Here is a 25,940-nt window from a genome sequence, read left to right on the forward strand (position 1 = left end):
GAATTGTTAATATGTTCTCAGCAACTTTCTGATGATACTAATTTTTTTTCTTAGTCTGTAGATTCCAGTCTTGGGGGACTTTCCCGATCTAGTACTGTGGCTAGTCTAGATACAGACTCCACGAAAAGTTCAGGTATGTAATCACAAGTTTGAGCAGGTATGTATCGAGCAGGATTAACTTTACGTGTGTTCATATGAAAGAGCAGAAAATGGAAAAGGTTAAAATACGTGTTTTTAATAATCATGAGTGAATCTGTTAGCCTGTTGACTAATGCACGCATAGCTCTAGGCTTCTAAAGTATTATTAATGATTCACCTAGGATTAAGTCACTCTTTTCGAAGTAAAGTGTCTGAGTAAGAAAAGCTTAGTTGTGTTACTAGTCTCTTACGCAGCATAAATCTGGTATAACTTTTTGGAAGCTGTGTTTCCTGCTTTTCTAAGTTTACATTTGCACTGAAATAATGGAAATAAGATTTGATTTTACTTGTTCTTGCTCACCAGATCACAGCACATCACTGTTGGACCAAACAGTTCATTTAAAACGAATATATATACAGAAAAGTAGAACCAGCTTTTCTATGTTTTCTGATTTAAGATTGTTAACTCTAAATTTGAATTAGTATGAACAGTGGTGTATCATGGATTTATATAAAACTGTTGCCTTTACCAAGGGCTCTTCTGAATCAACCCAGGACAGTTCATTAAAGAGAGGAGTTAATACACTGTGGTAAGATTAAGTGTTTGATGAAAGTCTGCAAAAATGATGGAATTTAATAAGTTAGCCCCATTAACACCAATTAGAATAGCATTGCTGTTCTGGAATTCTTCAGGATTGCTTTGTTTTATTCTGTTGCAGGACAAAGCAATAGTAATTCTGATACGTGTGCAGAATTCAGAGTTAAATATGTTGGTGCCATTGAAAAATTGAAGTATAATGAGAGCAAAAATCTCGAAGGGCCATTGGACTTGATAAATTACATAGATGTTGCACAGGTAAGTAAGTGGTTTACAAAAGACAATACCAACAACGCCAGAATGTCTTAAGCTTAGGTGCATTTCTTTCATATTATCACGTGATCTGACATCTTTCTTTGTAAATTTTAGACTTACTAGAATAAAGTAGCTTACTTTAAAAAACATTAAGCTATGAATCTCAAAAGCTGTCACACTCAAGTCCGTCCTATTCAGTAACTGGTGAAGATGCACCAAAAAAGCTGTTCTGAAGAAACAGACTCAGAGCGAAGGCACTTTTCATGAGTCATTACTGAACAAGTATCCCAACTGAAAGTTGTTATATTGTCTGCAGCACTGTTAGGATTAGTATCCAGGAAAGAGTATCTCCCCCAGATTTTCTCACTAGTGTAGAAGTTTTCCCGTAGAGGAAAATGTCAAGTTTCTGCTTACAATCACTTACGAACCTGTGACCAGAGAACCTGAATAATATTTGGGTCATCGTTGCCAAACTGTGGTTACTTGTACTTATTTTTGTACTAAAAGCCGTAACTGGTTGTTCTCATTAGGTAGCTGATCGTTTGTATCTTTAAAAGCACAGAATGTCTGTTTATCTTAGAGCAACTTGACATTTCAAGTATCTGAATATATGCTAAAACTATTTTTACAACCAAATAACAAAATTGCTGCCAGTGTGGAACATAGATCACCCAGGGTTAGCACAGCATGATAGGGCATGCATTATTTTTCAGCCCATCTGATCTGACCACAGGGCCAAACTGCCCCCCAAGATGATAAATTACAGATGAATCATGTAATATTTAGAATAGAACAGAATAGACTATTTCAGTTGGCAGGGACCTACAAGGATCATCTACTCCAACTGCCTGACCACTTCAGGGCTGACCAAAAGTTGAAGCATGTTATTAAGGACCTTGTCCAAATGCCTCTTAAACACTGACAGGCCTGGGGCATCGACCACCTCTCTGGGAAGCCTGTTCCAGTGTTTGACCACCCTCTCAGAAAGAAATGCTTCCTAATGTCCAGTCTAAACCTCCACTGAATACATTTCACATAAAGTTAAGGGATTGGATGAGTGCAGGAGTGGCAGGCAAACTCCACACAGCAGGGTATGAGCAGGGTTGGTGATGTTGCTGATCCAGGGGACTGAAGTATACATAAACACATTTTCTATTATGCATCTTCGTTGTTCACGTTCTTCTGTCTGCACTAAAGGCTTTTGTTTGTTTCCCTCCAAAGCAAGATGGAAAGTTACCTTTTGTTCCAGGTGAAGAGGAGTTTATTATGGGAGTTTCCAAATACGGCATTAAAGTTTCAACATCTGATCAGTATGTAAGTGATTCACAACAAACTGTCTTTTTGGTGAGAGTTGAAAAGTGCTTTCATTTATTTCTCTGATAGATGATCTGTGTGACCAAAATGTCACTTCTGGCTTTAAGCAAAAGTAAAACAAAAAAAAGCTCTCACAGCAGCACTGCTTCATGTCGTATCTCCTCAGGGCTCTCTGTATTTTCCTGGTTGGATTTATGACAAGAATCCATTCCTTTTGAGATAGAGCACCAGGCAAAAGGCAAGCAAGCCTTTATGCTCTTTGGGCACATCTTCCTTTCTCTGTGGCTGTCCTGCCATCCTCTCACATGGAAAAGTAGCATGACTGGTGGCCAGGACATAGGTTCCTCAGCCTGAGTTAGTAATGCAATTCCTGTTGATGTTACTGTGGAGAGGAAAAAGCAAAGGATGTTTTTTTCAAGAATACCTGAGTTGTCTTCCTCTTTGAAGTTCCAGCCTTGCACTCCTAATCCAAGAGCGGGAGTTCACTCCAGCATTAAAGCCTCATGATTCCACTTTATTGATCAAGCCTATTTTTTGTTTGCATCACTTCCTACACGCAGGTTATTTTCCTTTAGCGCACTTCAAGTAGCTTTTTTGCTAAAAATAAAAATCCGGTCTCTTCCCCAGGGCCCTCCAGTTGCCTTTGTGTAGCTTTGTATTGCAGCCATGTGGTTTCCTTCTGGTTGCCCTCAGAGCCCCAGATACCATAAATACTTGGCCTTATGAAGTCATGACCCATCAACAACCCAGCAATGCGTGTTCATAAAAGCCTCAAGTATGAGGACGGTGAATAGCATTGCTCCATAGCCGAATACTCTGAAGAGAGCCAAAAAGTTTCCTTTGGTCCCTTCAGAAAATATAATGCGTGGGAAGAAGTGTAGTAGTTGTTGCGCAAACTTTGAATTCTTTTGGGTTCTGTTTTTGCTGTCCTCCTAAATTCTTAATTCTCATTAAGAACATAGGTTACACTATTATTTAAATTCCTTTGTACTTTGATAAAGATCAAATAGGTAATTTTAAGACTTTTATCCATCATTCTTCTGGCTTCAAGCTGAAAGCATGCACAAGCTGATAAAGCCTTCTGTGATTAAGCTAGCTTGCACTGGCATTTTATTGCATTGCGTTCTGTTTCCCAAATTCTGGCTTTTTGCATCTGTGTCACTGTTGACATTTAATTTGTCCTTTAGTGTGTTAGTCCGCCTAACTCTTTCATAGAGTTCCAAGATGGAAAGGTTTTATCTGCATTCATACAAAGAATTCAGTCTTTTATGACTTGGGGGAAAGGTGAGAGTTCTGTGATTTGTAGATACCTTTGCAGGTGAATAGGCAGCTATTTATTTCAGATGCTAAAAAGAGAACTGAGTGAAGGATACAAAAGTTTTCCTTGTGGATTTCAGCCAACGTTTGAGAAATTATTTCATTAGTGACTGAAATATGTACAGATGTGTAATTCATTGATACACTTCTATTGTTTGTGGATGCAACCACTAGAAATCAAAGGTGAAGTATTTATAAAAGTCACACGGAGGCTTTGGCCTTCTTCACATTCTGTTTGCGTGTATTTGTACATTATATATATGTACATACATGTATGGCACAGTTTGTCCATCCGCCATCTCATTTCTCTCTCAACTGCAGAATCCCCTCATAGCCAAATACTGGAAGGAGGGAAGGAAATGAATTTACAGGGGGAACTCTATCTTCCCTCTTTCAGTGATGATCCACATGCACATTAGCACTGTAGCAAGTTCCAAGCAAGTAACTCTAAAAAGTTACAAGCAATTTGGAGGCAAATCTTGGCATCTTTCATACAGAGACTGGAGGGTTGATCCAGTAAGTTCTGCGTCGGCTCCAGCTGCCTTCAGCATGGTATGATAGTTGGTGGTGGTATGAATAATTGTGAGCGATTGCTGAGTGAATGTCAGGCATGGAGATGTTTTTCAGCAAGGGGATCTTAGAAGGTCTGGTAGAGGGCTCTCCTTCGAGGGTTTCACAGCAGGCATCAAGCTCACTGTCCATTTTTACAGCTTCTGTATAGAAATGGACGTTTCTTTATATCCTTCAGCTACTGACAGGGACAAGGTGTTCGATGCCATGAATGTAGAAAAAGAGCTGTCTTGAAGTCATAAGACCCTAGAGGTGGTATGACAGGAATAAAGCAGATGAATATTATCGGTTGGGTAGGATGGCTTCAGAAGAAAGGCTTTGTGTAGGGTAGGTCTGCAGTGGATAGTAGAAGTCTCCCAGACTAGATCTCTGGAAGAGTCAAGACCCATGCTGTGGCTCAGGCCACAAGTGGCCTAGCTATATCCATATGGCTATCCCACCTCCACCCCAAAGCAACTAACCTTGTCCATACCCTCTTCTGGGAACAGTTTCTTGTGTGTGTACCCTTCCCAGAACTGAGACAGGGGATTGTCTGGAAGAATACTGGAAAAGTAAAAAGTTGTTTTAAGTTACCTCTGTGCCAGAGGTAACTGTACCACCTGTACCTACTGTACAGGTACTGTACTGTACCACCTACCCTACTCATAGTGGGTGAGTGAGGATAGGTGGGAAACAAATGTATGCTTTCGTAGTATGGCCAGGAATATCGTCCACATACGAATACGATTCTAAAATAGAAGCAAAAATTAAAGCTAAAATTGTGTTAAACCAGCACTTACTTTTTTAAATCTTGACTAAACTCTCAATTAAAAAATTATAATTTTACCAAGGAATACTTTTCTCCTGTAAATACATCTTTAGTATTCTTTTGTAAGAGAGAGAATCTAAAGCAGGTGGAAAACTGAAATCGCTGTTGCACTGTTCCAGAGTAACTTTTATTTGCCACGTGGTTTCAGGATGTGTTACATAGGCATGCTCTCTATTTAATTGTACGGATGGTCTGCTATGATGATGGTCTGGGAGCAGGAAAAAGTTTACTGGCTTTGAAGACAACAGATGCAGCCTCTGAAGAATGCAGCCTCTGGGTGTATCAGTGCAACAGTTTGGTAAGAGTTTATGTTTACAGTATTTAATTTAGGTATCAGTATGTTGATTGTAAAGGGAGATTCTGAAACCCAAGGCCCTTGTGAAGGCATTTTGGCAGAAAGGGGATTGCTCAGTTAAAAAGAGTATAAATGTGCCCTGGCTGAGGAGGGGAGAAAAGCCCTGCTGACTGCACTTGATCTGCTTTGAGGAAAAATACCTACATTCCCTAAAATCGCCAATGAAAATCGGCCTGAGAAAGCTCTTTGCAATCATAGCTGCTAAGGACAATCCTCCGTTTGTATTTTCAAAGACAAAACCAAACCTCTTAAGATCGGACAGAACAGGGAGGGATTGAGTAACAATTCTGGTAATAGAGCGTGCATTCATATTTGTAAGCAAGGGAAGTGATCTCTTAAGAGTAGGAGAATTTATTGTCAAGATACTATGGTATGACACATACCTTTAGCAGCACTGGGGGAACACGTGAACTGACTTTCTGAATGCTAGTGTCACGCTATGATGAAAGCTAACAAACAACTCCGACTTGTTTCAAAAGAGCTCATTTAAAACAGCTTCCCACGTGTCATTGCAGACCACGGAAATCAATTAAATCTCACTTGTACTACTCCATTTTGCATGTCTCTGCCAAAAGAATGATAAAGGTCACATTCTGCTTTAAATGGGTTTTGAGATGTTTAGAAGTTTTTCAGAAAGTGTTAATGCGCGTGTGTGGATTTTTTTAGGAACAAGCACAAGCTATTTGCAAAGTGTTATCTACAGCCTTTGATTCAGTTTTAATGTCGGAGAAGTCCTGATTTTCTTCAGCAGCACATGATGGTGTAGTACAAGAGGCCTTTGTGTGAGGAGGAAATGCTGCTCCTTTGATACCACAGACTGGCTGTAGCTACACACAAACTTAGAAGGGACTTGCTGTGCAAAGAAGAGCCATGCAACCTTGCACATGGTACTTTGTCGTTCCCCAAACACAACTTGAAGAAATTATTCCATCTTCAGTTTCCAGGACAATGCAGAATTTTATATTTAACATTTTTTTCCCTAAGTCATGTTTTGTATATTAATGTCAATATTGTAGGAATGTAAAATAAAACTGACATGTGCTTCTATCTCTTTGTCTGAAAAATGATTTGTCAATATAGACTTCAGTTCTGTGTAACATAGATATTAGAACAGAATAATAACAGCAAAGTGATAATAAGTAGTCATTTGGTGCTGTACACTTCTAATTTAATCTTAGGTGTGACATCTATGCCATTTCTACATTCAACTAAAAATCCACAAGATGTACTTTTTTTTTTTTTTGCTCAAGTGCTACTTTTTCGTAGTTCTCATTTTACACATTGAAAAGAACAATATTGCCAAAGCAATGCAGGGTAACAGAAGAGAAGTAGCCAGTGATTTTAAAAGTAGTTTTATTTTTCCAGACATTTGACTGGTTAACAAGAGTAAAATTTATTAATCATGCTCTAATTATAAATCACTGCATCCAGGACATTGAAAATAAGAGTTGATTTTAGGTTATACAATATATACAGTTGCTCTGCAACTAAACAAAATAAAAACAACTGAATTGAATATTATACATCTCATAGCATTCTAAGCTGCATTTTAAGTGTCACTTGCTCCTTTTTAAACAGTTAACACAGCAACCTAATAGTCTGTCTATTAACAGGTTTTTTTGAATCATTATTTAATCAGATTTGAAAAGTTGTATGAAATATGCCAAAATTTTGGACTTAAAATTCTTAATTTTATATTATAAATAGATATCTACAGGCTCTAGAATTTCTTCTTCCTCTGCCAGAGGAGCAAACTTCTTTAAAGAAACACTGAAAAATCTAGGGATAAATTTTGCTTAGCTGCTCTTTATTGGTCCGTGAGATTTTATCTGTCTGCACTGTTAGTGCCATTAAGTTGTATTCGACAAGTTTCCTGGTTTCTAAGTGACCAGTGAACGAGGTTGTGACATTTTAAAGTGTATTCCTCTTCTAGCAGAACTCAAGGAAAATTTGCATCATTGTTTAACTTTACGAGTTGTTACATACACTATAAGATTCTGTGTTAAAAATACTGTACATTAGGAGATCTGTGCAAAATAATATGCCCATTTACTCTCTAGACTCTATCAGGGATAGAAACATACAAAATAGTGTTGCAAACTGAACATATCAGTAAGTGAGTAAAACTGTAGTGCTAAACTATTACTCTGTCATTTTCCTGGGAACTTTGAAAATACGGACTAATCTGCTTCAACTTGCAACAAAAATATCTTGAAACATTCCAGTTTGTTCCCCTTTTATACTGCAGCAACAGCATCTAGAAAATGAAAGTTACGCATATACTTGGCTGTACCTACACATTTGAGAGGCTATCAACCAACTGTACCATTTAGGAAAGGCGATACAAGGTAAGATCAGTGTTGCTCTTCCAGCACTAACGCCATGTGATTTTTCTCCAAATAAGCATATGGTGGTGGCCTATTTTCCATTCCGCTCAATATGAAATGGCCAATTTAAACACCATTTGTCAGAAATTCAAAGTTCTCTTGATAAATCTAGAGATACAATATTCACAAAACGTGATCAAAGCCAATGTGACCTAGACATTGATTTTTCTCATCCTATGCCATCAGTTGTTTCCTGTAGCATAAGCAAAAACTGGTACAATTTCACAATATACAAACATCAAAATGACGTCAGATTTGTATTGGTGTTTTGTATTCCATCAACCAACTGGGAACCGTCCATGGCCTAGCCTTTGTTCACAAATTAGTAAAACAAATTTAACAACAGTGTAGCTACCATATATGTGGGTATATTATATAAATACAGAGTGCGTTAGCAAACTCTCATTGTTTGCAAGGTAGTGGCACACAACTTTTATAAAACAGAACATAACGTAGTATACTTGTGAGGTGATACCTTATTGACCAAGGATAATTATCTAAATGTTCCACCAAATATGTTCTCTGTGTGAACACATTGCTGGATGATTTAAGAAAATTCAAGAATTCCAAAACAAAGTCTAAACACTATAATGAGACAAAGTGTAAGAAATGCTCTGCAATCCATCATCATAGTTAAGTACATTTCAGGAAGTGCAGTTTTCATATCCTTGAGTTAATGTAGTAACTCGTTAATATTGCCATAGTTGAGTTAACCAGCAGTAGTCACGTTAAATGACCAAAATGGATGTAACATACATAAAGAACATTCAAAAAACAGGTTCTACACACGTGCAGCATAGAAAAATGAAACAGTCTCAAGCTCACAAAATTAGAACTAGAAAGTTCAACGACTAACACAGATTTCAGATAACTTTAAGCAAATATCTACATCCATTCTGAAAGAAAGAAGTTTCTCCTGTGGTAAACTGAAATACTTTTTCACTTTTACCTGGCCAAAGACACCCGATTAAAATAGTTTCTTCCTTAATAGTTGACCTCCTGGATGACAGCCAGCACGGCAAGATGCTGAATGAGTCCAATTTAGAACTACGCAACAGCTTGCATGTTTTGGTTCTAACACTTCAAATAATGGTATCGAGAATTGGATAAATTCACTGCCCTGTTAGATGCACACAATTTCTTTGACTGGGGAAGCAACGCTGAACTGTGGTATTGTCATGTTACAGAAGGGAGAATAAAATTACAGTGACTTGATTGAAAAGAATATTCATAATGTTGTGATGTTCACACACTTACATGGATTTTGATTGTTAAAGCTTTTCAGTTCACCTTGAAAAATACAGGAAAAGTTGGGTTTTTTTAAAGTGTAAACTGCTCATGAGAAGTCTTCACATAGAAAAAAGTTTTAAAAGTCCCAAAATCAGAACGATGGCAATAAAAAAGTAAGCTACAGTACCTAGGACTTGGGCAGTGCTCTGGCAAGGTGTCTGCAGACAGGTAGATGAAATGAAATAGAGCAAAACTTATTTCTGTGACCGCTGGAAATGAGAAATGTCTCCACTTATCAGTAGCAATTTAGTCAACAATAAAGTGCACAAATGATACAGGGAAAGCTCCTTTCCGACTGGGGTCTCCATCAATATGACCAATCTGAAAGAGTCCAGATATTTTTCAAGTTAATCTCAAAAAGGCATCTCAGTATCACCAAAATGAATACCAGTGACCTTCCTGCCTGTAGCACGACAAAGCCTCTCCCTACATCTTTTCTGCAGTGGTGGTCTTTTTCTTCTGCCAACGGGAAACATTACCAGAAAATTCAGTCCTACAAGGTGCATTTGTTATTCAGCTACAGACATTTTTTTTCAAATTCTGTTTTATCCAGTTCTTTGAAAGTAACACCTCTTAATGCAGTACCATTGCTACATTATTTCAGCGCATTCTGCAATGCCTGGCAGCCCATATTCTGCCGCTGTTACGTTGCTTCTGCTTCCCCCTCTTAACAATCACTGGAAAGTAAAAGCATGGATCAAGCTTCAACAGTTCTGGCTTTTACATGAATCTATTTGTGTTTATACAGCATTATTGTCAATGTAGATGCAATTTGAAGTTCTATTCTTCGCTAGCTAACAGAGTAAGGCAAGTGTTTTCACACGTAACAATTTCCCAAGACTTTGCTTCAGCTGATGAGTGTACATAGTTGAGACTGTTTCCCAGCTCAAATAGACCATTTCTCAGTCTCAGTCAGCTGAAGAATTACAAAGCTGTCTTCTCAGGCCCACCACACAGCATCTTCAAGGGAGATGAAATAGTAGCAGATTCTTAAACTGCTCACACCCACCAAGAATTTCCTGAATCACACAGACTATGTCCCCTGTATATTGTGAACCCTAGTAATCAGATTTTTTTTTTTTTTTTTGAATGAGAAAAGCCAAAAAACTTATCTAAAGTTTGATTTTTGAAAAAAAGAAATTTCTGGAATCAGGTTTACATGAGATAAAACTTTTCTTGTTATTTGAAAACCCAACAGGAGATCTGAAGTCGGTGTCAACCTCTAGATTTCATTTATTTCTTTCAAAGTAGGTTGATGGAAAACGCAAAATACTCACCCACCACTCCTGATCTTCTTCACCATCAACTACAATAATATCTCCCTCTGAAAAAGTTAGCTCATCTGGGTTATCTGCTACACAGTTGTAAATTGCTTTTACTCTCTTGGGTTTAGTTTTTGACTGAAACATAAGAATAAGTAAATATTAATAATACAGCATGGAAGAGACAGAATAGACTTGGAGTTGATCTAAAGAAAGCTTCAGAACTGCTTCCAACCACTATTTTTCATAGGTTAGAGTTCAGCTACATCTTTTATGCTGGGTGCTCATGCTTCAGGCTGAATTTGGCAGTATCCAAAGCCTTTCAGAACCACTGCGCCACCAGCGTGAGCCAGGTTTCCCTTAGCAATCTTCCATTTTGGCTCATCCAAACCTGTCTTCAGAGCTCTACATCACTGGCAACTCAAGAAGAGTACAGGGATCTCGTTAGGTCGTGCAGAGAGGAAATGAGAAAGGCAAAAGCCCAGCTAGAACACAATCTGGCCGCTGTCATTAAAGACAACAAAAAATGTTTTTACAAATATATTAATGACAAGAAGGGAGCCAAGGACAATCTCCATCCTTTATTGGATGCAAGGGGGAACATTGTCACCGAGGATGAGGAAAAGGCTGAGGTACTCAATGCCTTCTCTGCCTCAGTCTTTAACAGGCAGACCAGTTATCCTCAGGGTACTCGGCCCCCTGAGCTGGAAGACAGGGATGGCGAGCAGGATGAACCCCCCATAATCCAAGAGGAAGCAGTCAACGACGTGCTACACCACCTGGATGCTCACAAGTCTACAGGGCTGGATGGGATCCACCCGAGAGTGCTGAGGGAGCTGGCGGAGGAGCTCGCCAAGCCGCTTTCCATCATTTATCAGCAGTCCTAGTTAACGGGGGAGGTCCCGGATGACTGGAGGCTTGCCAATGTGACGCCCATCTACAAGAAGGGCCGGAAGGAGGATCTGGGGAACTACAGGCCAGGAAGATTATGGAGCGGTTCATCTTGAGGGCGCTCACAAGGCATGAGCGGGACAACCAGGGGATCAGGCCCAGCCAGCACGGATTCATGAGAGGCAGGTCCTGCTTGACCAACCTGATCTCCTTCTATGACCAGGTGACCCGCCTAGTGGATGAGGGAAAGGCTGTGGATGTGGTCTACCTGGACCAGCAAGGCCTTTGACACCGTCTCCCACAGCATTCTCCTAGAGAAGCTGGCGGCTCACGGCTTAGACAGGTGTACTCTGCGCTGGGTCAAAAACTGGCTGGACGGCCGGGCCCAGAGAGTTGTGGTGAATGGAGTTAAATCCAGTTGGCGGCCGGTCATGAGCGGTGTTCCCCAGGGCTCAGTACTGGGGCCGGTCTTGTTCAATATCTTTATCAATGATCTGGACGAGGGGATTGAGTGCACCCTCAGTAAGTTTGCAGACGACACCAAGTTGGGCGGGAGTGTTGGTCTGCTCGAGGGTAGGAAGGCTCTGCAGAGGGACCTGGACAGGCTGGATCGATGGGCCGAGGCCAAGTCTACGAGGTTCAACAAGGCCAAGTGCCGGGTCCTGCACTTTGTCCGCAACAACCCCATGCAGCGTTACAGGCTTGGGGAAGAGTGGCTGGAAAGCTGCCTGTCAGAAAAGGACCCTGGGGGTGCTGGTCAACAGCTGGCTGAACATGAGCCGGCAGTGTGCCCAGGTGGCCAAGAAGGCCAGTAACATCCAGGCTTGTATCAGAAATAGTGTGGCCAGCAGGAGTAGGGAAGTGATCGTGCCCCTGTCCTCGGCACTGGTGAGGCCGCACCTCAAATACTGTGTTCAGTTTTGGGCCCCTCACTACAAGAAGGACGTTGAGGTGCTGGAGCGTGTCCAGAGAAGGGCAACGAGGCTGGTGAGGGGTCTGGAGAACAAGTCTTCTGAGGAGCGGCTGAGGGAACTGGGACTGTTTAGCCTGGAGAAAAGGAGGCTGAGGGGAGACCTCATCGCTCTCTACAACTACCTGAAAGGAGGTTGTAGTGAGGTGGGGGTCGGTCTCTTCTCCCAAGTAACTAGCGATAGGACGAGAGGAAGTGGCCTCAAGTTGCGCCAGGGGAGGTTTAGACTGGACATGAGGAAAAATGTCTTTGCTGAAAGAGTGGTTAAACATTGGAACAGGCTGCCCAGGGAAGTGGTTGAGTCACCATCCCTGGAGGTATTTAAAAGACATGTAGATGAGGCACTTAGGGACATGGTTTAGTGGGCCTGGTGGTGTTGGGTTGATGGTTGGACTCGATGATCTTAGAGGTCTTTTCCAACCTTAATGATTCTATGATTCTATGATTCTAAGTATGACGTTATTCAGAAGATGGGGTGATCAAGATCAAGTGCTATGCAGCAAGTGTAACAGCAGCAGCTTTATTAGAAAGAAGCCTGAGCCACCTGCCAATATGCCCCTTCTTAATTTGCTAAACCCGTTTCAGCAGTGTACAAACCCTCCAAAATGTCCTCTGCCTCTCTGTAGTGCTTTCAGGACTGCAAGCCACAGGAGAGGTTTGTCAACTCTTCCAATAGGAAAGTTTACTAAGGAGTTGCAATATTCCAATATTGCAGTGGGACTCCAATCCTAGTTGTGTTCTATTTGAAGTGATGCTGAAATTGTTTTGCTCCGGTATCACAGTATCCACCACCCTAATCTCCCACCCCTCCCAGTGCAACCCAGCCTGCTGCTGCATTTGTTTTCAGCCTCCTCATTCTCTGTTGCAGACCAACAATAATGCTACCTACATAGTGTTTCCATGCAAGGAGTGGAGAAGCACAGGACCCGGAGGCAAAGCATAAGCTTTCTACCTTGAGTCCACCCTTTTCCCCAGTTTGCCCAGCCATAGCCAGCAAAAATCTCTCCTTTCTACCCTAAGATGCCACAGCAGAGCTGTAAGTGCCATTTAGGTCAAGAGACATCTGTTAATGCAGTGGTTGTTTGGGACAGAGGCTCCAGATGGGATAAGGAAAAGAAGGTCTCATCACCATCCTGGAGTCCCCCAGGGACTGGTCCCAGTCTCTAGTTAGGTCAGCTATGGAGCAGGAAGCTTGTAAGGGGAGGAGACTCCATCCACAAGTCTACTTCTCTCCACCAGCAAAATGCTCTGCTGTGGATAGTACTGCCCAACAGCCTCTTAATGTCCCATTTTGTTAGAGCTGAGGACCATGCAGAGAAAGGGGGATGTGGATGGGGAAGGAGGGAGGGAGCGTGGTCGTTATGCTCCTCTGTAAGCATCTATTTGCATTTTAGTGTAAAAAACCCTGACCTGCCCAGACCAGGCATACCCGTAGGCTCTACCTGTGGGGCACACCCCTGGGAGCTGGCAGCCTTGCACTGCATCATAGCAATTTTGCCAGATGCTCCATCTCAGTCAAGCTACAGTTTGAACCACAACCACCTTTTAGGTCAAGAGGGAAAAGCTTCACATCAGTACAACAGTGATATAATTACTAACTTCAAAGTGCAGTAATTACAGGTATTTCTTGTTCTTTAGAAGGCAAGGAAATTAAAATAGATCCCATTCTCAGAAGACTAAAATCTTCCAGGAAAGTTTCCCATGTATCTACAATATGGTTTCAAAAATCTAAAACATACATTGAAAAAAAAAAAAAGATGCATCAGGAATTTCCATCTGAAAAACAGGCTATTGGGCAAATGCACTGTATAGAAGATAAGCCACTGGCTACATGTGCATGTACAACTAGACCTCTTTTTTCTTTACTCAAGGAGCACTTCTGCCATCATTTCCTAAATCCGGGCTGGTCTCTGGATTCTCTGGCAGGGTAAAGACTTAGCAAAAAAGGCTGGAGTATAAGGCTAAATGGAGTGATTTAGCCAAAGTACTTCAGCTAGACTGATCTAGCTAAAGCTCTTTAGCTGAGGGGCCCTTGACTAAATCTCAGCTAAGATGCTTTAGCTAGATTGATTTAGCTAAAGCACCTTAACTAGCACACACTCCCTGAGCCAGGTTTCCCTTACTGCTCTGTCCTATGACAAGAACAAAATCATCCAGCTGATTTTCTCAGTCTCACAAAATTCACCCTACTGAAGTCCTAGAGACATCTGGAGAGTCAGATTTATTCTTCATATTATGTGCAATTAATATTAAATTGTGGAGACACTGTGGCTGTTCCGAAAAAGCAGCCAGGATACCCCATTCACTCTTAAATAAAGCAATTTGTCCTATAAAACAAAGGAGAGAACAACATAAAGAACTCCTACAACCTTAATTTATACAGAAAACCAGGTAAGGAGCTGTTTCAGAACTGACAGATGTGTTGAAAGGATGTATCCAGTGCTCACACCTGAATCACAGAACACACAACAGAAACCGTGATCAGGGTCCAACAGCTTCACAGAGTAAATATGGCAATTCCCTCAGTGCATGTAAGCAAAAGGGATAGATATTCCATTTTACACTAATCAGACCATTTAATTTTATTGTGGCCTAAAACATGAAAGTTATTTTGATGCAAGACAGACAGTAACTTGGTTAAACAACAGTGGGGGAGGCAAGAAAACAGAAGATTTTATACTCCTAATTAATGCAAGATGAACTCCAGATGTCTCTGTGGCTTTTCGGCATTATCACATGAGAAACAGCTAATAGGAGTTCTAAGAGCTCAAGACAAACGTGCAAGGCCATGCACACAAACACACTGAAGTCTATCCTGGAGAGTTACTGTTTCAGTACACACAGTTATGGAAAAATGGGTGAAGGGAGAGAGACAGAGGATTGAAGAAGGCAGGTCTTTTCGTTACAGCCCATTAATAAGACAATGGCAGATGCAGGAACAGCATGTCTCCCACCGCTCAGTTTATTATTTACCTACTGAACCACATTCCTACACAGAATGTAAAGCATGAAACAGCCCAGACCTAGTCACTCAAAAAGTATGGACTCTCTATATTGTGATTTGCTTACTGCAGAGAAATACTGTCATGATCAAGCATATGGATGTTTTATGTCTATCACATAAGAGAGCAATATAAAATCTGAGCAAGGACCAAAGGCCCAGCTGAACTACACATAACATAACAGCTCAACTGGCATCTGGAAATACATCCATTTACCTACACCAGTATAAGAATACAGGTATTGACACTAATATGTGTGTTACCATTCATAGTCCTAGATTATAAATAAGAATAAATAAGAGTATAAAAAGGCCACACAATTGGATCAAGAGTCCATGAGAACCCAGTATCTCTTTTCTAACAGTCACTGTAAGGCTGGGGGAGGGTGGAGAAGAAGAATATACAATACTTCCAGCCCAACACTTCCAGCCTTCCCCTTCACCCTTCAACCACCTTCTGGTTGGGGATGTCTCAAGTCAGATGTGGTTTCTGTGTACTTACCAAGAGATTTCTCTCCTGTCATCCAGTGAATGCATGACAAAGAGATGCAAAGAGAACCAACTGCACAAAGAACCAATTTCTTTTGCTTTGAGCTTGACTCTTACTAGTCTTGTCTGAAGCCATTTGATCTACCTATATGAACAACTGTATCTACTTCCATTATAAAAGTAAGCACAAAAGCTCCCTTATGGCTTATTTCACTGAAGTTTAACAATGAAGTTACATATGATCTACAAGTAACTGACTCACCAAGCTCACCTACAAGTGACTCACTTATCAAGCTTACCTACCTTCAATAAGTCAAACCATACATTCTGTGGATTGTGTTGGTCACATCTGGACACAAGCAAAGAATCCACGCTTCTTTTCTTTGGTTTCTCTTTGGGTTTTGTTGTGGTTTTTTTTTTTTTTTTTAAATTTAAAATCACATACTATCATATAGGAAATGCAAGAAAAGAAAACTTTTCATAAATATTTAGTACAAGTCATGCACATATTTAACACAGGATACAGGCTTTGTATTTTTCATGATTCTCACATTTTCTCCATTACAGGATACACTATTATGTCAACAGCATATTTGATAGAGTGCGGAAGATTTAGTAAAGTCAAAACCCAGATTATCTACTTACTATTTGTGATTTCCTTGGCATTGGTGCTGGTGGCTGGATTTGTGCCAAAGTATTTGTTGTAGAACCAGTTTGTGTTACTGGAATTTCACATACAGACTCTCCTGCTGCTAAGGTAAGCAAAACAAGTAAATTTTAGACATGCTTTAAAAAAAGTAAGAGTGATGATACAAGCTGAAACCAAATTAATTATTCTTTCAAGGATACAAATAATTTTATATCCCATGAGTATTTCATTTTTTTAATGGTTCTTTCTAAACAACTCAACAGAATTTTTCTATCCTTTTCCTTACCAAAAAGGCCTCGTTTCCCAAAGACAATTACCTAAGACCTTTAATACTGCAGATATGCTAAAAGAGAAAAAAGCCTATAAAATAGATGAGAGCAGAACCAAATATCCCATTTCCCCATTTGTTCACTGCAGACTGTGTGCTTTTAGAACCCTTCTTTCCTAGTAAAGACCATCATTATCAAGATGCTCTATCCTTCACAGGAGACTCCTGACACAGATGGCAGATAGTCACTATCAAATTCCCCTTGGGTATGTCAAGGGGAAATAAAAAAGAATCACAGTAAGAACCAATGAACATAATATATACAGTGGAAGGGGAAACTGGGTAGGAGAAATTCCACTACAACCACCACAGAATCCACACAAACTTTACTTTGGGCGTTTTATTGAGATGACATTATTGTAATGTCCCAAAGCAGTAGTAACTTTGAACAATGAAAAGAGCAGAAAGAATAATGAACTTGGTTCATTATCACGAAAAGAGCAATATCAATTTGCAATTTAATTAAAAGTGACACTGTATGAGCTTTAGATTTTCAAACTAGAAACACATTTTTCTATTCTAAAATGTGTATCTGTACCTTGTTTATGACACATGCAAACAAGAGAGGAAACTAACAAGTTTTCATAATGCATCCTTTGTTTGAGTGGGGTTTAGGTGAGGTTAGTTAAGCTAAGGCCCAGCTGGACTTGAATCTGGCAAGGGATGTCAAAGACAACAAGAAGGGCTTCTGTAAATATAGAGGTAACAAAAGGAAAACTAGGGAAATGTGGGCCCATTGCTCAAGGAGATGGGGGATCTGGTTACACAGGACTTAGAAAAGGCTGAGGTACCGAATGCCTTCTTTGCATGGTCTTGGGCAACTGGCGCTGGGTGGCCCTGCTTGAGCAGTGGGGTTGGGCCAGATAACCTCCAGAGGTCCCTCCCAACCTCAACCATTCTGTTTCTTATTACTCGGCCACATTATTTACATTAATTGGCCCATAACTCTGTTCAGGCAGAAGAGCTTGAGGCATCAGGGCCTACACAATCAAGAGGAGAAACAACAAGAATGCTGGTACTGACTGTATTTAAATGTGTAAGGAAAATAAAAACCCAAAACCACTCTCCTTTAGGCTGTTATAATGATAGCTTAATCACAATAAAATAAATCTCTAAACCACAATTACCAGTTTGTTGTAGAGACCCAAGTCCTCTGGACTGCCCTTTGTTAGTTAAGCCAGGCGACTTCTCAGTCCTGTGCAGACAGTTAGAAATTCATCCATTTAAGAAATAAACAAGAACTTGAACCGCAGCAATAGAGTATTTTCCAAATTATAAAATTCTTGTCCTGTCTTCAGTATATTCTGGTGACAGCTATTTTGCTTTGAAAAATACTACTTTGCTTCCATATTTTTGATTACACCAATTGTAAGTTGCACTTAATTCAAAAATGTAAGGCAGAAGAATAATACAGCTTCAATGACTGCTATTTGTGTATAGCAGATTTTCTTTTCCTAAGTTCTGAAGTTCCTTTCACTGCTGTTCTAAAATTCTTTGTTAAAATTATGTATCCATATTAATCTGTATATTATAGCAAGCTTCAGCAAGTTGCTTCTCCCTTTTACTTAGTATAGTATATGCAATCAAAGGACTAGAAAGTGAGCTCAAAGGTCAAAGGTTGTTTACCTCTTTCATTCACAAAGGATCAACCACGTATATTATTTATCTCACCTACACACATACATGTCCCTGTATTTTACAACTATCTAAGTTTGTACAGGCTGTACTGTGCCAAATTTTCAGCGTCAGAGAATCCAAAAACTTCCCAGACAAGTTACTACGGTATTTCCCTATGCCTACTTTTGGAAAGCTTTCCCTAGTGTCTAACTAAATTATCCTTGCCACAATTCAAACAAAAGTCTTCTTTTTTAGAGCCATCATGAGATGTAAAAAGGAATGGCATAACCCAACACTTTGTACATATTTGAAGACGTGTATCTATGCTACAATTTCTTTTTTAAAAAATATAAGAGAATCTTATTTCTTCCAAACTTTTCTCACAGGTCATATTTTCTAGACTTCTCATTACCTTATTGATCTCCCCTGGTTTCTGCCTCACTGTTTTGTATCTTTATTTTACTGCAATACCCAAAACTGAACATAGTAGTCCAGCTGAGGCATTACTGATGTTGAGTCAACTGGAAGGATTAATTCATACGGTTTGCAGGCTATAATCAAACAATACTATTTCTCTTTGACTCTTCCACAACAGCATGAGTCGCCTGACTTACTTTTATTTATGATTCACTATGTCCTTGCAGATCCTTCTCTTAAGGACTTTTGCTTAATCATACTCTGCTGTTCTCCATGCTTCGTTTTAGTACTTAAGAACAATCAACTACAAAGTGTTGCTTACTGAATGACACCCCTCTTCTCCCTTGACTACTACTCCAGTTTCTCAAGGCTGCTTTGGATATAATCCTGTTTTCCAGTACACTTGTCCCTCCTAACTTTGTCCCCTGCAAATTTAAAAACGGTATTTTCTGTTCCAGGTCTCTCTACTCCTGCCATGAATGAAAATATTGAATGGAACTGAACCTATGCAAAGCACGTGAACAATAAATGGCACAATCAGACATAAGATCCCATTATCTCTTCTTTGTTATTAGATGAGAATAAGAAATGGATTATTCTTTGTGGCTTCTTATTTCCATCATGGCTAAGCATTCTGTAGATATTCTGCAAGTCATACAATCAAATCACGAGGCTGTCTTGTTTTTACTGTGGGAATCCTTGTAACCTGCTCCCTTAGTGTCTGCCTTCTGTTCATTCCCATACTCCAGAACACATCACTGGCAAAAGTATGCATGCTTTATAGATTACTTGTATGTTATATACCATAAAATTGAAAAGTTACTAATAATTATGAAATATATTAAATACTAAAATGACACCAGTTACCCAGGAATAGGCTTTCTTTGAGAGATTCTACTAGGAGGTTGTGGGGGCAGTGGTGGTGGGGTTGGCTTAGTTTGTGGAGGAGCTGGTTGCTGTTTAGATTGCTGGTTCAAAGCTTCTATAATGCTGGCTGTCTTTGCCACTGGAGGTGGTGGTGCTGGAGAAAGCACATCTATAGAAGAAAGTTAGACAGTGAAATGGAATTAAATTTCTATTTACCATTTTGTTTTTTGGGTTCTCATTCACAGGTTTTCCTGTTACAGGATTTACCCCCATCCAAGAAAAATGCTTTACTACATGTAATCAATAACTTAAACAGAAAGCAATCCTTCCATTGGAAGGAGGACCTCTTTGGAAAGAGGTTTACCTTTTGTTTCACCTAGTCAAAGTCAGAGAGCTCACAAGTACTTAAATTCATTCAAGCATTAAAGTACAAGCAAAGAAAATTCTTACCGAAGTCAGTCGAATTCTTGAAAATAGTAGATCAGAATATATTTAATAAAGTGCTAATATTGTTTGCTCAATCAAGGCCTTCAATTTGTGTTTTATGGAAAAGTAACTGAGTGAATAATATCTGAGAAATTTTATTTAGAGGAATGTCTTAAAATCCTGTTATGATTAACATCTAACTAACTTCACATTAGGTTTAGCAATTAATTAAAATTGCTATTGAATTCTTGAAACCACCGCAACAGCAGCTGGCAATGCATTAAAACATCTTTTTGCATTCCTACGGTCTGCAAGAATCAAGCACGATGTGGAGACATAGCCCCAGGCCGACATATAACACTCATCTTTACAACTAGTGAGAAATGCAGCATTGAAACTATATATATACACAAGTGAAGAGCTCTTTAGCTCTAGTAATAGATAGTATTTCCTGTTGACCCTGCACTACACCATACAGTCCTCACTGGAACATCAGAGAAGACAGTTCATACAAAGTTACTGGATGGGAACGATAGGCCAAAGCTACAGTCACCAAAAGAGGAAGTATGAGTTGTGGAAATGGAAAAATAAGCCAACTATGATTAGATACAGCAGAAGGGAAAACAGGGGAAAGTGGAAACATACTTGTAGATGTTACACGCAATGGCGGCACAGGGGGATGAATAGCTGGTGGATCTGATGAAGACCTCTGCCTGCTTATACTTTCCACTCCTAAAGAATTTGTCTTCCACATTGCATTAGATGAAGAAATTGTCTGAATACCACTGCCAAGAACTGAAGGCTGAACTAAAAAGAGAGGAAAATACTGTATTATTATTATTGTTTACCCTAAGCACAAAGTGTTAATATTCACACCCGTGCTTTTAAAAATGGTGCAGCTAGACCACTACATTCAGCAATAGGAACCATTGCCATCCTGCTGGAATGCCAGAGCAGAAATCAGAGTCTGGTGTAAAAAATTACATAGAAGTTTCTGGGTGAAGTCTTACTAACACTTCACCTAAGTAAAATTTGTCTCCAGTCGTTGCTTTAAAATATGTCAATGCTTGAAAAAGCAGAAATTTCTCAATAAGAAGACAGAAGGCAAGTCTTGCTAACTTCTTTAATCCCTGACTGATAGCTGTAATCTCTCAGGTACTGCAAGAAAAGGACCTCACTCTCGCATGAGCATTAGCAGACATTGCTGACTCAAAGTGAAGCATCAGTTTTGACTTGGAATTGACATAAAACTGCAATTCTGAATTTCACCCAAACAAGAAGCTATAATAACTAGTCATGAAACAGTTACAAAGTACGACTTCTTTGGGGCCTCCTAAATGACTCCATTCTTATGCTGAAGAGCTGCCTCCCCATTTCATGAAAACACACTACAGGTTTTCTTCATAAAGCCAATATTTTGCACATATCATGCCACTTCTCCCTACTCAGCACATGAGCATCATATTAAGAAAAGATGAAACAAAGTAAGGTATGAATAAATATTAGGTTGCAGGGAAAAGCATAAAAGGCTCAGAAGACTTGGGGAACAGCCTAAAGCTAAGAGGATAAAGGAATAATAATATACCATAAGCATAACACCAACAACATCAGCAATCAACAAGAAGCTACGATCGATACTATTATAGCTTTTAACTAAGAATATGAAATAATAGGCGAATACATTGCTAGAGTAAAGAATATGAACTAATAATCTAAGTCAGGCAGCATGCTTTCTTGGCGTGAGTTGTGCTATACCGGTGCCAAAAAGTCTGGGGTTGGGAATGAAATTAAAATGACACTCTTTGAAAAGTGTCATTTAATCAAGGGCAAACAGTGGGTAAAATAGTATGGTTGGCCTTGATTAAAAATAACATCAAAGGGTAAAACAGTCTTTTTAACTATCCAATTGTATTACTAATTTAGAGATAGAATCTAACAGTTAAACAGACTACGCAAGCTCCTTGAGTGAATTTTCCTGTTTGGTGGGGAAAACATTCCTTTCCATCAAGTAAAAAAAGTGTCTAGATACTAAGCTCGGACTTCATGCAAAAATGTTAGATGAAAGGAATCCCACCTTGGTTAAGTTTTATTTGCTGCTAAACTTCCCCCAGTCTCATGCTACCCTTTTTAAGTAACGCAATACCATGCTGTTCTATTGTTCCCAGTTTTTCTGCCACCACAATAACACATTTTAATCTGACTTTTATGCTGCAGCCATTCCTCTGAGACCAATAACTGACTTTGCATATTACACAGATGTTCAATTTGCCATCTCAGACACAATCACTGGTGTATGGAGTCTTGCATTCTGACCTCTGCACAAAGGCAGAAGCCACTCACGTATGCCTAGAACATTCCCCACTCGTATCTCCTCTTACGGAGTCTGAATTACAGCACCACAGAAAATCATGTGTTTACATAGTTATTTTTCTTGAATTGAACTTTACATAAATTTAGCATCCATGAAAGCAGCTGGATTAATAAAGGTATTAAAACAACGAAACGCACCGAACGTGTACTGCACAAAGAGGACCTGTACAGATTTCTCTGTGCTACTTTAATATGAACCAAACAGATTATATATGAAGAATGAAGTTCACAGCATCAGGTTTAATGGTAGATTTTGCAAGCACACAGCCCTTCTGAACCAGGATGAGACACGTGCATTTTATGTTGTTCTGCTGATCAGGGTATATCCAGTAATTGGCAGTTCCATTTTCAGTCAGCTACCAGTTCTCTAAAATCATCCAGTTCTCCACATCGTGACACTTACACTTTTATTTCAACTACCTTGAAGCATATATTTATTAAGAGAAGACTTTGCAAGGTTAAAATCTCTCATGTTTTGCATACACTCTCCATTCTCCCAGGTCTTAAACCATTTTCCACAGCAGGCAAATGCTACTGAAATTGTACGTTTAAATTGAACTCTGACAGTGACATCTTCAAGAAAGAGAAGTATGAAAAGATGGAATATAATTTAAAAAAAAAAAAAATTGCTGAACTAAATTGACTGCAGGTCTCCATTTAATAAACTGTTTAACTCTGTTGAGGTTACCAGGGCATTGTTTTCCCAAACACGATTGTGTACTTTCTTGCAGGTATACTGAAAATCAAACTCAGAACAGGTTGTGCAGATTCACTTCAAGTATATAAAATGAAGTCATCAATAAACTGTTCCAATACTTACCTGTGCAAAATAACTGTAAAAGAAAACCTAAAAATGTAATAATAAAAAAAATGTTATGACCCCGTTCTTCTAACATACAATGATATTTTCCAGTGCTAGTACCTTTGCCAATATTCCTTGGAGGTAGAGGAGGTGCACTACTTGTAACAGGTACTGCAGGCTGAATGGGAGGTGGACTGCCACTGAGTATTGCTCCGTATGTTTCATTCTGTAATATACTCGGCATAAATCCCCTTTGCTTATCCTTAGCAATGTTCGCTGCATCTCTTGCCAAGGACGCTACATTAGGCTGAAGTTGGTTTGATCCAAGTTGATAGAAGCTGACAGGCCTGTCCTCTCTCCGATTGGGACTGGGTTGCTTAAACACAACAACAAAAGTACTCACTGATACCACATTAGTTGTACTCATTTTACTTATTAGTTGATAGAAAGTTATTAGTTTCTAGAAAGAAAAAATAGCTTCTAAAATGCATTTTTGTTGCTTTTAATACATAATCTAAAAACTACATTCTGCCCTCTTCAAGACAAAGTAACTGTGCACATTAACAAAAGAAAGATTAAATGTGAACTGCATTTCAAAACAATTATAATTTTCTCATTTTCTCCTGTAGTATACTCCTAGGGTATAATATGGTATCCTTATATACACAGGACTATACTCCTATAGATAGTCAATATAGATATTCAGACTGGATCAAGTAAAGTTTCCCTGCATGAAAATACCAGGCAATATTTTCAAAAGTAAACAAACAACTGAAGATCCTAAACCTCATCTGAAGTTCAGCAGCGTTAGATCCCAGATGATCATGGTCTCAAAAACCAGACACAATTGCATCTAAGTATTCACCTGTGGCTTAGCCTACAACAAATTACGAGCCAAAACTTATTCTGAACTCTTTTTAGCTCACTAATATCGCTGGACAAGTTCGGGAGATTACTTCAGTTGGCAGCTGGGATGGAACATTGCTCATCCCATGCACGTTATCAAATGAGATCTAATTAGTTGTCTTTGAGATTTACAGCAAGTCATCTGCTTGCTATGCACACTTAGCATTATTTTTCCTGTTTCAACAGCAAGCATAGTAATTATTGTTATCAAATGATAATTAAAATAGCTGGAGTTACAAATTCATGTGGCTAGTACAGGAATGGGTTGTAACAATCCACAGCTCAGAGAGCATAAATATGCCTTTAGAAATAGTGTTAGATAAACACGTTGCTGACGTACTGTCTGTATGAAATTAAAATAACCATTTATAGTAATAGCATTTAGGCAGAATAAAGATTTACACCAACAGTATCACAAATAAGCAATCGATTTTCCTCTAAATATATTCAATGCTTACTCTGGATTGATCATGTAGGGCCTTTAGACATGTTATAGCACAGCATTATAGTTCAAAGATTTATCAGAATGATGTACGTGACAGCCAGACGCATTAATCCCTACCTTTACTTTGGCTTAGCAGCCTCACTCCTCACTGACTGACACTCACCATTCCCTGACCTCTCCACTGTCCTCGTTTCAGTATTTGTTTCAGCCCACACTTGCTTCTGCTTTCTAAACCAGCAGAAAATTCTTTTGTTTTGTTGATATAGCTTTTCACTGGTTTACCAAACTGAAACCACTCAATACAGGGACAAATGCGTGCCAGAATGGAGGCAAAATATGAGGTAGGACCAGGCAGCCAGGGTGTGGAACAGCAGCAGAAACCAGTTTGATTGTCTTAGCCTTCTTTCAGGTTAGACTCTCTTTTATATGAAAAATTCTGGACTAAAAGAACTTCCATTTCAGACATGACCTTTTCTGACAAAGATTACAAAATCTATTTAATTGCTTTACCAGAGAGAGACAAGCCCAATAGCTTTACATCTATAAACAGAACTCTGATGTGATCCTAAGCAACAGCAGTATTCACCAGTGCATTCAATGTAGTCACAGACACTAGTCTGTGATTAATAGTCCTTAGTCTCCTTTCAAAAGTCCCTGTAGTATAAGTCTATTAATAGTGGGCAGTGAAGTAGCAGTTTCATTACTTTAGCCTCATTGCTGAGTAGCGGGTAACTTCCTATATGAGGTGTTGCTCAGGGACTAGCCAAAAAGAGAACGCTCAACTGCAGAAGGCAACTGGCAACAATGAAGGAAGTGAGGGAAAAAACAGATCAAAAAAACAAATTTAGAGTGTCCCTGAAGGGGATTTGATAGATATCTAGTTGTAAAGTATCCAAAAGGTTTTACAGCTGGAAAAAATGAAATCTCTAAGACATAACAGAAAATTTCAAACTGCTTTATCAAAAAGGTCATTATTACTGCTGTTACTATCTGGATAGTGATACAATACGTAGGAATACATAAATACCAGGATATAATATGAAAACTCACCCGGAAGAACTGGATTTAGCAGCTCAGATTCCAGATTCTTGCACAGATACCAAAATTCTCAAGAAAAATCTTAAGAAAATTCTAAGAAGGTAGCAATTGTGCTTTGAAAGGAATGGCTTGTGACACATTTTTTGCTCTTTGTTGCTAACTCTAGTTCAAGTCAAGCACCAGAGGTAATAGCTATCTTGGACTAAAGAGACAGGACACAGGGAGAAGAATCCTATGCAGACAAGGTCTTGCAAAAATGGCATTTTGCAACAGAGGAAACTTATTGGTGTCAAAATTAGTCTCCAAAACATTACGCCAATTCAATGGTCTGATGGCCTAGCATTTTTAAGACATTCTGTGAAGGCAAAGAAATGAACCTATGACTGTCAGGTTTTAATATTTCTGAAAACAAAGAAAAACCCAACATACA

At 39.3% G+C, this 25,940-nt stretch overlaps 2 protein-coding genes across 9 annotated transcripts in view; one reads left to right on the plus strand and one right to left on the minus strand.

Annotated features, from left to right (window-relative positions):
- ITGB1BP1 (integrin subunit beta 1 binding protein 1) overlaps window positions 1-6,402 on the plus strand; it is a 9,079-nt gene extending 2,677 nt beyond the window's left edge. For 4 of the 6 annotated variants that reach the window (XM_076332805.1, XM_076332804.1, XM_076332806.1 and 1 more), the window contains exons 3-7: window positions 55-133; window positions 858-994; window positions 2,213-2,305; window positions 5,149-5,298; window positions 6,022-6,402. In XM_076332805.1, the coding sequence (XP_076188920.1) occupies window positions 55-133; window positions 858-994; window positions 2,213-2,305; window positions 5,149-5,298; window positions 6,022-6,093 (531 nt within the window). In that variant the 3' untranslated portion in view covers window positions 6,094-6,402. Of the gene's footprint in view, window positions 1-54; window positions 134-857; window positions 995-2,212; window positions 2,306-5,148; window positions 5,299-6,021 lie in introns of those variants that run through there. The other 2 variants (XM_076332810.1, XM_076332809.1) reach the window with 2 other exon arrangements.
- Window positions 6,403-6,691: 289 nt separating this feature from the next.
- The window catches only part of ASAP2 (ArfGAP with SH3 domain, ankyrin repeat and PH domain 2), a 95,230-nt gene continuing 75,981 nt past the window's right edge, over window positions 6,692-25,940 (minus strand). Inside the window, exons 22-28 of one of the 3 annotated variants that reach the window (XM_076332812.1) lie at window positions 23,242-23,497; window positions 20,595-20,756; window positions 19,524-19,692; window positions 17,750-17,817; window positions 16,291-16,394; window positions 10,310-10,432; window positions 6,692-9,353 (exon numbers count right to left, since the gene is read on the minus strand). In XM_076332812.1, coding sequence (XP_076188927.1) covers window positions 9,279-9,353; window positions 10,310-10,432; window positions 16,291-16,394; window positions 17,750-17,817; window positions 19,524-19,692; window positions 20,595-20,756; window positions 23,242-23,497 — 957 coding nt within the window. In that variant the 3' untranslated portion in view covers window positions 6,692-9,278. Of the gene's footprint in view, window positions 9,354-10,309; window positions 10,433-16,290; window positions 16,398-17,749; window positions 17,818-19,523; window positions 19,693-20,594; window positions 20,757-23,241; window positions 23,498-25,940 lie in introns of all 3 variants that reach the window. The other 2 variants (XM_076332811.1, XM_076332813.1) reach the window with 2 other exon arrangements.

The sequence above is a fragment of the Aptenodytes patagonicus genome, chromosome 3 (genome assembly GCF_965638725.1).
Source record: "Aptenodytes patagonicus chromosome 3, bAptPat1.pri.cur, whole genome shotgun sequence".
Classification (NCBI taxonomy): Eukaryota; Metazoa; Chordata; class Aves; order Sphenisciformes; family Spheniscidae; genus Aptenodytes; species Aptenodytes patagonicus.